Below are 12,369 nucleotides of genomic sequence, written 5' to 3'. Positions count from 1 at the left end.
TACCAAAGAGGGGGATATTTTTAGAGATGCATAGTTTTTTTCTTTTCTAAAAGCAGAGTTCTAGGAGAGAATGCCATCCAGTAAGAGAAAACCCACAAAATTCCAGATTTGGGCTCCCCATCTCTTGCCGTGGGCTGTGGTCTTGCATGCTTTTATAATTTCTCCTGAATTATCCACTCACACCTGACCAATAACTCGATAGCCCTATTCCTCTGATGCGTTAGGCTCTCTCTGTGGTTCTGCTGCTTGTTCCTCAGCCTTAAGATGCACCAGCAGCGAGGAAGAAACGGTTCTGAGTACATCTAACAGATGTAACTGCAAACACAACAGAAAACATGATATGCAAGAACCTTTCAAGCTGTAAACTCTAGGACCCATGGATAACACAAATGGACCAGTCATCATCCCCAACTGCCTACTGATAGAGGAAACCCAACTTCAAAAACAGGTTGTCCGTTGCTGGCCACGTTCCTTCAGAAAAACAACAGTCATGGAAGGTAGTGTGTGATCCCAGCCAGCTCCAGAGTCTAACTTCATAAGGAGGCTGAAATACTACATATTTACAGTGGAAAGAGTAATTGCAGAGAACAATAATTTCAAAACACTAGTAAACTGTGCCAAAAAGTCCAATCTGCCTCAGCGCACTACAGTGTCTTATTTCTAAAGCTTGGGGTGGGGAAGATAAATTAGGAGTTCGGGATTAACATATACATGGCTACTATATATAAAATAGATAAACAAGGACCTACTGTAGAGCACAGGGAACTATGGTCAATATCTCGTAATAACCTATCAGGGAAAAGAATCTGCAAAAGAATCGATATATATGTATAACTGAATCACTTTGCTGTACATCTGAAACGAACACAACATTCAATTAAAAAAATTTTTTTAGATAAAAACACACAAAAAATTAAAATAAATAAAAAGCATTTTTAAAAACAGCTTGTGGGGGAAGACATACAGGGATAACTCTGCAGCTCCAAGAATTTCTGGCACGCACAAAAACTCTAGAGGTTGATATGGCCCTGGTTCTTTAGTAACTAATTTTTGTGAAAACGGGAATGGCTTTCCTTCTCCTTGACATACTTGTCACCACTTTCATACATTCCAGGTAGGACTGGGACCGTTTTCTGGTCCCAAGTTTCCGGAGGGCAAGAGGTGGAGGAAGGGGGAGCCAGGAAGTAAGAGTATTATGAGAAAATGTGCTTGAATAAGAGCAACTCAGCTGTCATGATGAAAACAGAAATGAAGGGAACAGAACACGCCAGCTCTTCATGGGGAACACAAAAGGGGAGGAGAAGATGCCACCTGCCCACCCTATCAGCCCCTGGGTGACGGCCGCTCAGCCAGGACACTATGTTACCTTCCTAGGATGTGGCGGGGTAGGGTAATGGCCTGGGGAGGGTCGGGGAGAAAGGTTAATGGAACACAGCTGTTCACACTCATGGGATTCTGCAAAGGACTCACATCTTAGGAAGTGTCTATGTTGGTTTCTACCCCTTTCACTCAGATACTTACGGAAGCTTAGTCTAGTCAGGAATGCAATGATCCGATTAAAATACTGCCTACTTTCCTTCCTACTGCTGGAGGGGCCGAAGGTGGTGATGTGACAAATTCAGACAAGAGGAGAGGCTTGTCCTTATTCATTATAAGGCTCCAAATGGAAAAGTTAAGAGAAAACTGCAAGGGGTGGCGTGGGAGGAACTGGGAGATTGGGATTACATATACACACTATTGATACTATGTATAAAATGGACAACTGAGGGGAACGTACTGTGCAGCACTGGGAACTCTACTTACCGCACTGTGGTGATTACATGGGAGGGAAACCCAAAAGGGAGAGGGTTAAAAAAAAAAAAAAAAAAGAAAACTGCAAAGGCTTTATATTAAGGAAAAAAGAGCATTCCATGGAATAATTCATTTTTAAACACAGAATGGGAAACATTAGAGGACTGACTTGAGAAAAAAATTACACAAAGCTGGTTAATTACCCAAGAAATTGTATTCACTTTGCTTTGCTTTCCTTTCCTAACTCAGCTTCATAAACAGATGAGGGAGAGGCAAAGATGAGAGAGCAGTTGGTTATCTGAGAGTTTGCTGTCCTACCTTCGATATCCAGTATTCACCCTCCCACTGCCGTATCCAAGGAAAATACTGATGTGAAACCCAACATTTAAAGTAGCTAAACTCTGAAGACACAGTGATGAAACAATTACATGCTGAAGAAAGTGCTGAACTTTGGGGTTTTTTTCACTTACACAGATGTTTATATCACTAGGAATCCTTCCTCCATGCTAATCAGAGGTAAGCTCTCAAGTAAAGGAACCAAGAATGATTCAGCACATTTCAAAAGGATTTCTACCCATTCTTAGAAGGACAAGCAGAGGAAACACCATCCAAGGTCTGAACAATGATATCTGCTTGCCCTTTGATCCGAGTTGAAGAACACTTTGTACAACTTTTTTTGTTGAAATACCACTGAATCTCACATTTACTATTTGAAATCTCTTTAGGAGACTATCTACTCCTTCTCTGAGCCACACAATTGCAACCAAATTCTCCAAACTATTTTTGCTGTGAATAGCTTGCAGGCACAGATTTCTTTTCTGCTAACAAAAATCTTCCTAAGTGCAGGCAGCTTAAATGAAAAATAGGACCACTGATCCTGTGAGAAAAAGACAATACAGTGTATCTAGTTACAAATCCAAGTAGGGAGTATTCCATTTTTCTTCTAATTTGTGTTTCCCCAGAGTAATTTTGTTCAGAAGATTGCCAGTATTTTCAGTACAGTAAGTTTCTTGTTACTTGTACTAACACATGCTGATTCCTTTTTCTGACCATAGCTTGAGTGTTTTATTTCATTGTATCCTAGCATCTGTAGATCAACACCTCATTAATTTAAAATAAATAAATGAAGTCTGAAATGCAGAGGTTTAATGAAACCTTTGCACTACTCTCAAATGGAATGCGTATTACAAATTAATATACATATGGGTAACTAATAAAGAGGTATATTCATAAAGCATGATGATATACATCAGATATCATGAATCTCAATGCCCTAAATGTCTTCACTTACCTCAAATGTTTTACTTAATAAAAATCAGGTATACCATTTGTAAATGATCTAAATAAAACATCAGATATACCCTTCCAGATTAGGGAAATATGAATTGTAAATGAATGTGTCTACTTTCATTCATTCAATCTTGATTAAGCACCTTCTGTACACTCGACATTATGTTAGGAACTTAAGTTACAACAGTGGATAAGCCTGGTTGCTTTTCGAGGCTGACATCCTAGAGGGGTGACAAACAAATGAGTAAGCAAATTTTAAAAGAAAAAAAAAAATACTCCTTGTGATAAGTGCAACCAAGGAAATAAACAGGGTGCAGTGATGGTACATAAGTGCGTGAGGGTGAGAGCAGTGCCAGTTTCTATGGAGCGGTTAGAGAAGGCTTCTTCTACAAAGGTGAATTTTAAGCTAAGACCTGAGCGATTTCAGGATATTTCTCCAAGGTCACCAAATAGGCAGGCTTACTTATTAGGCTGCCAAGACACTTTTTAGCACTAGAAAACAAGTAGAAAATGGCATGTGTTGCCCACATTGAATGCAGGTTCACGAGTGCACCAAGCTTGCCCAGCGGGCACTCTGCACACCAGCCGGTTAGGACAAAGGAGGTTACACATCCCCAGACCACTCACCCACAGAGGGTGTAAAACCGTCAACATAAACAATAGTGGGCCAGTCAAATGACCAGCCTTTGGGATATGCAAGAGGAATGTATCCTGTTGATTCATACTTCCTCATAACCACTCTGACTGACAAGGCTCAAAGCATTTTCAATGTATTTCATGAGTAAGTTACTCCCCTGTCCCAGGGAAGAAGGGATGTTTACAACTATGTAACATATTCCCTTACTTCAGTTTGTAACTTACCTAACTCAGTAGATACAAGAATACTTTAAAACCCATGCTGTAACCTGTTTCTTTCTGTAGGTTCTTTAGAGTCATGTAAAGCCGTAGCTAACACGCCATTGACACAGAGTAAGAAATCTGTGGAATTCTCCCAGCGTCCGTATTTAGAGAATCCACATTGCTAAGCAATTACTTCCTTCAAATGAACTGTCCTTATGCTCAGAGCTATGATAATCAGATTTTATCACATTTTTAGCCTCTCATTATGAAATCCCCCTTTCCTACTGCTAAATGGATTAAGATTAAATGGAACTGCTTGGCTGACAGGTGGCATAGCTTGTGACTTGGATTCTACTTACCTGGAAGTGACTGTCTCCTCTAATCGCCCATGTGGAGTCCAGGATTGGACCTACAGATACTTATAACTTGCAGTCAGAAAGCCCAGTGGTATGATAGGAGGGGCATGGGACAGAATCCCCTACCCAGCAATCTTTCTCCTTCCATATCAGCCTGTCCCGGGCCTGAAATGACCCTACTGTTGAGTTCTCTTGGAATTTTTCAGCGCTGTTTTTTTGAATCTTTACAAATCTTTCTGAAAAATGAAAATATCCCTAAGGAGATACTATGTTAAACCATCGCTTTAGCAGGATTAGTTGACAACTAGCCTCAAGCAGTGCGACTCAGAAGCAGTGCCTACCTGTAGACCCGGAAAGGTCAGAAAAGCAAGGAGTGGGGAGAATTTGGAGGTCACTAAACACAGTAAATGTCACCATACTTTACTCAAGCTAATTCTCACAATTTCAAACACCAGCGGTTCCCAAACACCACTGGAATCACCTGGGGAATCTGTAAAAACGCTGATACCTGGCTTCCACCTCACACGTTAACTACTGATATGGGGTACCACCTGGGCATCTAGACTTCAAAAGCCCCCAGGTAATTCTCATGTCTAGCAATGTTTGGGAGCCACTGACATAGGAAGCACTGCTCTTAATTGCTTTCTGGGATGCTCTGATTTCCTTCAGACATCAGGTTCTCCCACACCAGTGTTTCTTGACCATGGTAGCACATTAGAAAAACCTAAGGCAAAAAAAAAAAAAAAAAAAGAAGCCAGAAACTCACCAGCTTAAGATTCTGACTTAACCGCTCTAAGGAGAAGCCCAGCATCTCTTACTTCTTTCCATGCCCCAGGTGATGCTAATGGTCAGTCAAGGTCGAGAACCATGTTGTAAAGCCTAGGGACTGTTTTCTGGAGACTATAATATGATTGTCCCTGGAGGACCCAGAAGTGCCATTCTTCCCACTTTGTTCAGGTTGGGACTAACCCCGAAAGGCAATAACACGCTTCCCCAAAAAGGCTGTGGGGAAACTTGGGGGAGGGCAGCAATGGGTGGAATTTACTAAGCCAGAAGCAGCAGAAATGTTAGAATAAGGAAAAGCACTGGTCCCTCTCCTCCCGCCCACGCTCCCCACCCCCCAACTTTACTGACTGGCATGAGAATTTCCTTAGAATACTTCTTGGAGGTGGCTCAACCCTGGATTTTGTCCCAACACACTGTGACATTTCCTGTCCAATCAGAAACCCTGGCACTGCAAGAAGCAAGACTGGCCGGCCTGGAGACTCCACTCCCTGTGCCATGAGTCTCCCAGGAGGATTTCTGCACCACCTGGATGTCAATCGTCCTGCTCTATATCCTCCCGGACCTCGCCCCTCAGCCCCACTTCTCCTTCCTTCCCCCAACGCTCAGCGGAGTTGAGAATCATCTCCTAGACATACTTGTAAAAGATTCGTTTCAAGTTTTTACATGGGAATCATTCAAGTAAATAATGTCCTTAAAAGACGGACGTCTTCGACGTGGCTTGGAGACGTGGGTGCTACTTTGGTTAAGTATCTGCTAACCCACTTTGGGGCCCGGCCAGAGCCACGCGTCTCGCAGCAGAAAGGAAGTCCGCGGAGACCCACCCCACCGCGCGGCTGCGCCCACTTGGGGCGTGGCTACTGCGCCCCGTTTCTCCCCGCAGAGAACGCGTCCCCTACATCGCTTTGTCTACGCTAAGCTGAGTCAGTTTATGAATGAAGAGTAGCACAGACCGGAGGCACTGATTCTGGAAAAAGTCTTCCTTACACCGTTCTCATTAACAGATGAGAAAACTCAAGGGGGTAAAGGCTCTGTGACTCCGTCCGGGTTTGCCACAGAACATTTGTGGCTGAGCCCGATTTAGCCGCCCTTGAATTTCCATTCTGTTGCCTGGCAACCGGTTCAGACCAGCTCAGGGCCCAACCCCGGCCCCCAACCCGCACCCTTTCCCTGCCCGTGCAGTTGGAGCCTCACTGATCAAAAGTTCGGCCTTCTGGGGCACTGGCCAAAGGCATGTGAGCGAAGGCACTGGGCGGGTGACCCCAACTGGGCTCGGGGTCGGGCCCCAAACCCGCGCAAGCCCCGCCTGGCCGGGACTGGCGCGCCTTCCGCGGTCCTTTCGGGACCTCCTCCTGCATCCCTCCTCCCCCAATTCCGTGAATACCACTAAACGCAATCATGTCAAGTTTCCAGAGTTCTCAGCTGCTCTCGGAGTCCCCAGAGTCCCGATGGGAAAACTGGCACTCAGAGCGTTAAGGATGCAGAACCAAAACAGGAGGAGAAAGTGCTGAAGAGCTTTCTCCTTCCCAGCTGGCTCCACTCGGGCCGGACTTCGCTGCCACAGTCGGGCTGGCGTGGCCCGAGCCGAGCCCCAACGGGAAAAGCGCGGACTGTGCTCCGGCCGCTCACGGAGACGCGCCAGCCAGCGCCGCTCTCGGGACCCAGCGTCCCAGCCCGCCCGCCGCCGCCGCAGCGCTCAACCCCGGCGAGGGGAGCGCACGTGCCGCCCCCGGCCGCGCAGGTGGCGGGAGGGCAACCGGCCCGTCCCCGCGCCCCCGCCGCGCCAGCCCGGCTCCCCAGCGCCAGGGGCTCCTCCACCCTCTCACTCCCCGTCCCCGGGCCCGGGAGACTGGAAAGGGGGGGCGGGGGGGAAATGATGCCGGTCGCTACTCTCCCCCAGATCCTCACCCAGGTTCACGAAGCTCATGACCATGTCGGCGTCGTTGAGGAAGGCGCTGTCCTGCGCGCTGGTCAGTGGAGACGCGCCGCCGCCGCCGGGCCCGGGGGCCAGGACGCTCCTGCTGCCGAGGGCCGCCTGCCGGGGCTGGGACGAGCCGGCCCCTCCTCGCGGCCCGGGCTGCCGCCTCTCCTCGTCGGAAGCCCCGTCCTCGTCGTCGGCGGCGGACAGGGCGTTGTACAGGTCCAGCATGAAGAGGGGCGCGGACTTCAGCCGCCCGGGCGGGGGCTCCCCGCGAGGCTGCTGCGGCGGCGGCGGGGGCGGCGGGAGCGCAGGGGGCTGCGGCTGCTGGAGGCCGTGCAGGGGCCGGGGCCGGTGCGGGAGGCCCAGCACGGCGAGGATCTCCTTCTGCATCTCCCGCTTCTCGTGCGTCTTGAGCCTCCGGTAGAGGAAGCCCGAGGAGGAGGTCTGCGGCGGCGGCGGCGGCTGCTCCGCGGGGCCGGGGCGCCCGCCGTCCCCCAGCAGCGCGCCCCCGGCGGCGGGCAGGGGCGGGGGCCCGCAGCAGCCGCAGAGCAGTCCCCACCACCAGCACAGCCACGGCGCCCTCCGCCCCAGCATCCCCGCCGAGCCTGGCTGGCCCCGCGGGCCCCGCGAGGCGTGGAGCGGCGGAGCGAGGCCGGAGCGCGGCCGCGGTGGCCCTTGGGCGTGAAGAGCCCCGCCACCTCTCGGCGGGCTCGCTTCCCCTTCCTGGCCCTCAGTCCGTATCTCTCATGTTCGTCTGGGGTGCCCGCAGTTGCCCAGGCTGGAGGGGAGGAGGAGGGGGCGATCCCCGGGAGGGCCGCTGGAGGGGCAAGGGGGGAGCCCCACGCTCCCGCGCAGGTCCCCGGAGGCGCAAGCTCCGGGCCAGGTGCGTCCGAGTCGGGGCCGCGCGGCAGCCGGCGCCCTGGCTCCTGGGCGGGTCACGGCGCAGTCTCTCCGGGGTCTGGCTGCCCGCGCACGTGCGCTGCCTTGCGCCCTCCGGGGCGGCTGGACGGACGGCGGGGCAGCTCACCAGCTGGGGAGGATGCCCGGCATCATCCCCGCGCACGCCTCTCCCCGGCTTGCACGGCCGCCGTGAAGTTTACCCCGCCGCAGGGCCCCGGCCGTGGCGGACTAGGCGTCCCAAGATGCCCACCTTCTCCGCGAGGCTTACACTTCCTTTTCCCTCTCACAAACTCCGCGCCCCCTCCGCCCTCGGGCACGGCACTGTCGCTCCCCCTCAAGATCTCGGCGCGCCGTTCCACTCCCCAAGCGGAGGCGGTGAGGCTCTTGCTTTCCGTTCCGTGCTCGTTCGGCTGCCCTGCAAACCCCGCTCGCAGAAGGGATGGGAGCGAAGCGGACCCGTGCGCGGAGCGGCGGCGTCGGCGCCGGAATTCGCAGGCTCCCGCCTCTCGGAGCCGCGCTCTCCGCAGCGGCCAACGTGGGCTTTCTGGTGCGCGTCTCGCTCAGGTACCGCACTCCAGCCCCCGGGTCTCCCCGCCCTCCTGGTAACGGACAGGCTGGCGGCCAATGAAGAGGCACGTCTCGCCTGTATTTAAATAGGCCCGCCCCCTTCTTTCACCCTCCCTCTCCCGGGAGGCATCGCCTCCGCCGCGCGTAGGTTTCAAGTACAGAGAATTCTCGGAGGCACCCGAGGAGTGGCGAGGTGGCAAAGGCAAAGAGGTCACTGCTAGGAAGATCTTTGATCTGATCAACACCCCGATGGGAACCTTTCCCTTTCACGATCCCATAAAAGGCCTAAATTGATGCCTTAACTAAAGTAAAATCAGCTGTTAAATCAATGCCACCTGAATCAATGGAAGAACAGAAAACCATCACTTTTTCCCATTCCTTCCTTAGTTTCTCTAATTGATGTAATACAGGCGTTGAGCGTGCACGCGGCTTCCAAAGGCAGCTGATGGAAGGTGGGACACACCCTCGGAGAAGCCGTTCCCAAACGCCAGAGAGAGGGCCAAATGTAAGGATACCCGTCGTCCTGAGGGCTTGGGCTCTGAGTATTTTGATTTATTTCTTCATTTGGGCTTCGGCTTCGCTTCTTAAGCTAGCACCCCAAAGAAAGAGGGTGTAATCAGAGAGGTAGTAAAAAAAAAAAGCACCCCCCGCCCCCAGCTTCTTGGAAATGTTTCAGAGCTTCTCCAGTTCGTCTGTTAACGTTGCATTTTAATGTACTGAAAGACAATCGAATTTACATGATGCAAGATCAGTAAAATTTGAGGAGAGGTGGTAAAGGTGATTTCAGTAAGCGTAGGGTCTTGGCATGTCCCATTCAGGATCACAGGCAGGGCCCTGAAACTCGGGTTGCTGGGAGCATTAGACAAGGTCAAGCATGTAAAACCCGTTATAATTTCATGGCAGGCTCACTTCTCAGTTACAGACACTGCCCCCTCCCCCAAACACCACCACCACCATCTGCCATTCCACATGCACATTCATTTGCCCTCACCCTATCCAAGAAGGCCCAGTTATTGGTGGTTCCTAGAAAGAAGTTCTCTTAAAACGTTATGATCTTTTACCTGGTGAAAGTATGTGTTGAATGGGTAAGGGTCTTTACCTCCCACCATCCCACCATCCACTGGTTCACTCTTAGCTGCTGTTCTGTCTTGGCCCAGACACAGTGGTCTTTAGGACAGACTTTAATTTTACAAACGTCCCGTAGCCACTGATCTCAGGCAAGACAACATCAGCCACACTGAAGGCCAATCTGTAACCACCTGCAGGGATTCTTTTCCCCTGAAAAGAGGAGTACGTCACTACGTGGTCTGGGATGTCAGGCCCCTTAGAATTAGCCTCCATCACTTCTTTCTTCTGTCCGGGACTTGTTACCACCATAAAATCATTGCAGTGCGTAAAATGCCAGCAGCCAAGAGCTCTGATCAGAAGATGTGAAATGTCGGCAGGTGTGTGTGGGCTTCCTCCCAAGGGCCTCCTCCTTTCTCAAACCTAGTCACACCTTCTTAAGACTTCTAGTGAGACGCAAGCAGAGTAAAAGCAGCTCCAGCCCATCAGGGCTGTGGGTAAAGTACTGGAAAGCCGTAAAAACCCTGAGCGTAGGGCACCTAGGAAGGGCTATGCCATTTAAAACACAAAAGCTGACTGTGACCCATCTATTCCAGGTGCACCTATTATATACGCATAACTGACCCGGTGGAGAACACGCACAGACACACCGTCTTCCTCTATTCTTGGATACTTGGTAAGAGGTAGATGGACCTCTACGACATGGGTCTAAAATGGCCCTTAGTGGTTTGTTATCAATTAACATCTGAGCAGCAACCCTGATTCAGGTCTGCCATGGACTTCCCATCTCAACCAAGATGGACTCTCAGGCCCTGTTGCATGACAGAAGAAAAAGGGGGTGCCTCCCGATGACAAACACAAGAGCACACGACTCGCTTAAGAGCCAGAGGGGAAATATGTGACATGAGTTATGACAACGATCATAAAGATGGTGACATTCAACCGAGGACCACAGAAGAGGGCGTGCTCTCCTCACGTCCCCACCGCCCCCAACATGTGCACATATTTGTCAGAAAACACTCAGACATGACCTTGGATCCATTAGGGGCAAAGGACATAAAGAGATATGGTTCTGAAATTTTAATAACTTCAAAATTGGGACCACTGTTTCTTCAAGCCTATCGGAACGCTGAGTAGATAAGGGACCCCTAACCACGACCTCGCCCACCCCCTGCTTTTCTGACCACTCCCCATCACCCACCCCAACAATCCCCAGAAGTCCCGGGACAAGGAGTTGGGCAAAGTCCAGATGCGATTCAGGAGGGAGGGAGGGAGGGAGAGGAACAGGTCTGGCTCTGGAGTCTGCTGGGATGTGTGACCGGAGGGAAATCAGAGGGAACTTCGCCCCCTGCAGGACACGAAAATATCACTGCCCCTTGCTCTGTGTGCCTGGACAAGCTTCCTTCAGTTCCCTGCATGGGCCTCCAAAACATCTGGGTGGAAAGAGGAGGAATTCGGTCAAGAAGCCGGATGTAGAAACCAATCTATATCAAACATCTGGTGGCTTGGCTGACATTTCATGCAGATGGCCTTCAGTTTTCTGGACAAGGTTGCCTGTCCCACTCCCACGCGCGAAATGAGGGAGTGAGGAACCCTCACCGTAAAGTGAAGGACTACCCTGTGCCTTTGGTGGTATGGGGACAGGGCGAAAATACTGTACCCAGGTGTCCATCAACGCACAGGGTAATTCACACGACAGAGCCTTTAAAAGAGGAGTTACCCATGTTCCTTTCGTATTTTGAGGGTTTCTAGTTTACATTTGTGACACCCTTGACCAAATAATTTCTATTTTAAAGGATGCCGCTTATTAATTTGATACATTAAATACCCTATACGCTATGCTTTCCTTTGAATTATCTTATTAGCAATAAACTGCAATTTTTATGCTAAATCATACCTGGGCCCCTTTCAACTGACTTTCCTAAAGATGCAAGTAGCCGCTTTTAGAATTAATTTAACGTGGCAGTATTATAAGCTATGCTGCTCGTGTGCTTAAAAGCCTGAGGTCTGGTCACCTGGAATCCTTGGGCAACTCCATTTAAAACACCACATTTTTATCTTTAACGTTCACATGAGGATTTGAGTATTTCCTAATATGAATTTCTCAATATAATAATTTGCTCCAACTTTCAAAATATCAATCTGGAGTTGCGTGAAAAGGAAATATGGTAAGTAAATGTTTGCAGAGCACTGAGAAACGAAAATGTGAGAGTTAAATAAACATTTTGCTTCTAAAAGCTACACCTGTAAGGCAGCCTTCAAAATACGTGTCTCATCCAAAAGTCTGTGGCAACACTTACATTCACTCACACTTTCCTTTCACTGTCAACTATTCAAAAATGCTGGGCATTCACACTTCAAAATATCATTCGAGCCATCATATTTTCCTACTCATGAAGGACATCTGGTGGCAAAGTGAAAAACTAATACATAAATCTGTTTCCAGAGATTTTTTTCCACACTGTAACCCAAACGGCAAATCTGTTACTGATATGTGCCTCAGACTATTCTCACCAGCCACAGAATCTTTAGAAACATCTAGAATACTCATTTTTGAAATTTTCATTGGATAACTGACGTGGGCAGAGTAAACCTTTTTTTTTTTTTTGTACTGAGTAAAACAATGCTTAACATATTTCTATGACTAGCTCTACAGTCCCTGAAGTTTTTTTCCAAGAAATCATTGGACATTTAGCTCCACTGGGCAGTGCCTGAGGCCTCTGAGCTCCACCCCGCCTGTGGTTCCCTCTGGATGTGTCCTGTCCTCAATGTGTCTCTTGTGTGTCAACTAGGAGGTCTCGTGAAAATATGATATTATTGTTCTGCCAGTCCCCTTAACTAGCAGAGCTGTAACCA

At 49.5% G+C, this 12,369-nt stretch overlaps 2 protein-coding genes across 2 annotated transcripts in view; one reads left to right on the top strand and one right to left on the bottom strand.

The window, feature by feature from the left end:
- Positions 1 to 7,694, bottom strand: part of BMP6 (bone morphogenetic protein 6) — a 144,441-nt gene extending 136,747 nt beyond the window's left edge. The window contains exon 1 of the mRNA XM_029243369.1: positions 6,969 to 7,694. Coding sequence (XP_029099202.1) covers positions 6,969 to 7,575 — 607 coding nt within the window. The 5' untranslated portion in view covers positions 7,576 to 7,694. The remainder of the gene's footprint in view (positions 1 to 6,968) is intronic.
- Positions 7,585 to 10,761, top strand: LOC114907639. Its single transcript, XM_029243370.1, has 3 exons — positions 7,585 to 8,445; positions 8,859 to 8,953; positions 10,110 to 10,761. The coding sequence occupies exons 1-3, from the start codon at positions 7,728 to 7,730 to the stop codon at positions 10,134 to 10,136; spliced, it is 840 nt and encodes a 279-aa protein (XP_029099203.1). The 5' UTR covers positions 7,585 to 7,727; the 3' UTR covers positions 10,137 to 10,761.
- Positions 10,762 to 12,369: the final 1,608 nt, after the last annotated feature.

This window comes from Monodon monoceros, unplaced genomic scaffold (assembly GCF_005190385.1).
Source record: "Monodon monoceros isolate NGI ecotype Baffin Bay Population unplaced genomic scaffold, NGI_Narwhal_1 Super_Scaffold_3, whole genome shotgun sequence".
Lineage (NCBI taxonomy): Eukaryota > Metazoa > Chordata > Mammalia > Artiodactyla > Monodontidae > Monodon > Monodon monoceros.
The sequence above is the reverse complement of the archived record's forward strand: the minus strand, read 5'-3'. Positions and strand labels throughout refer to the sequence as shown.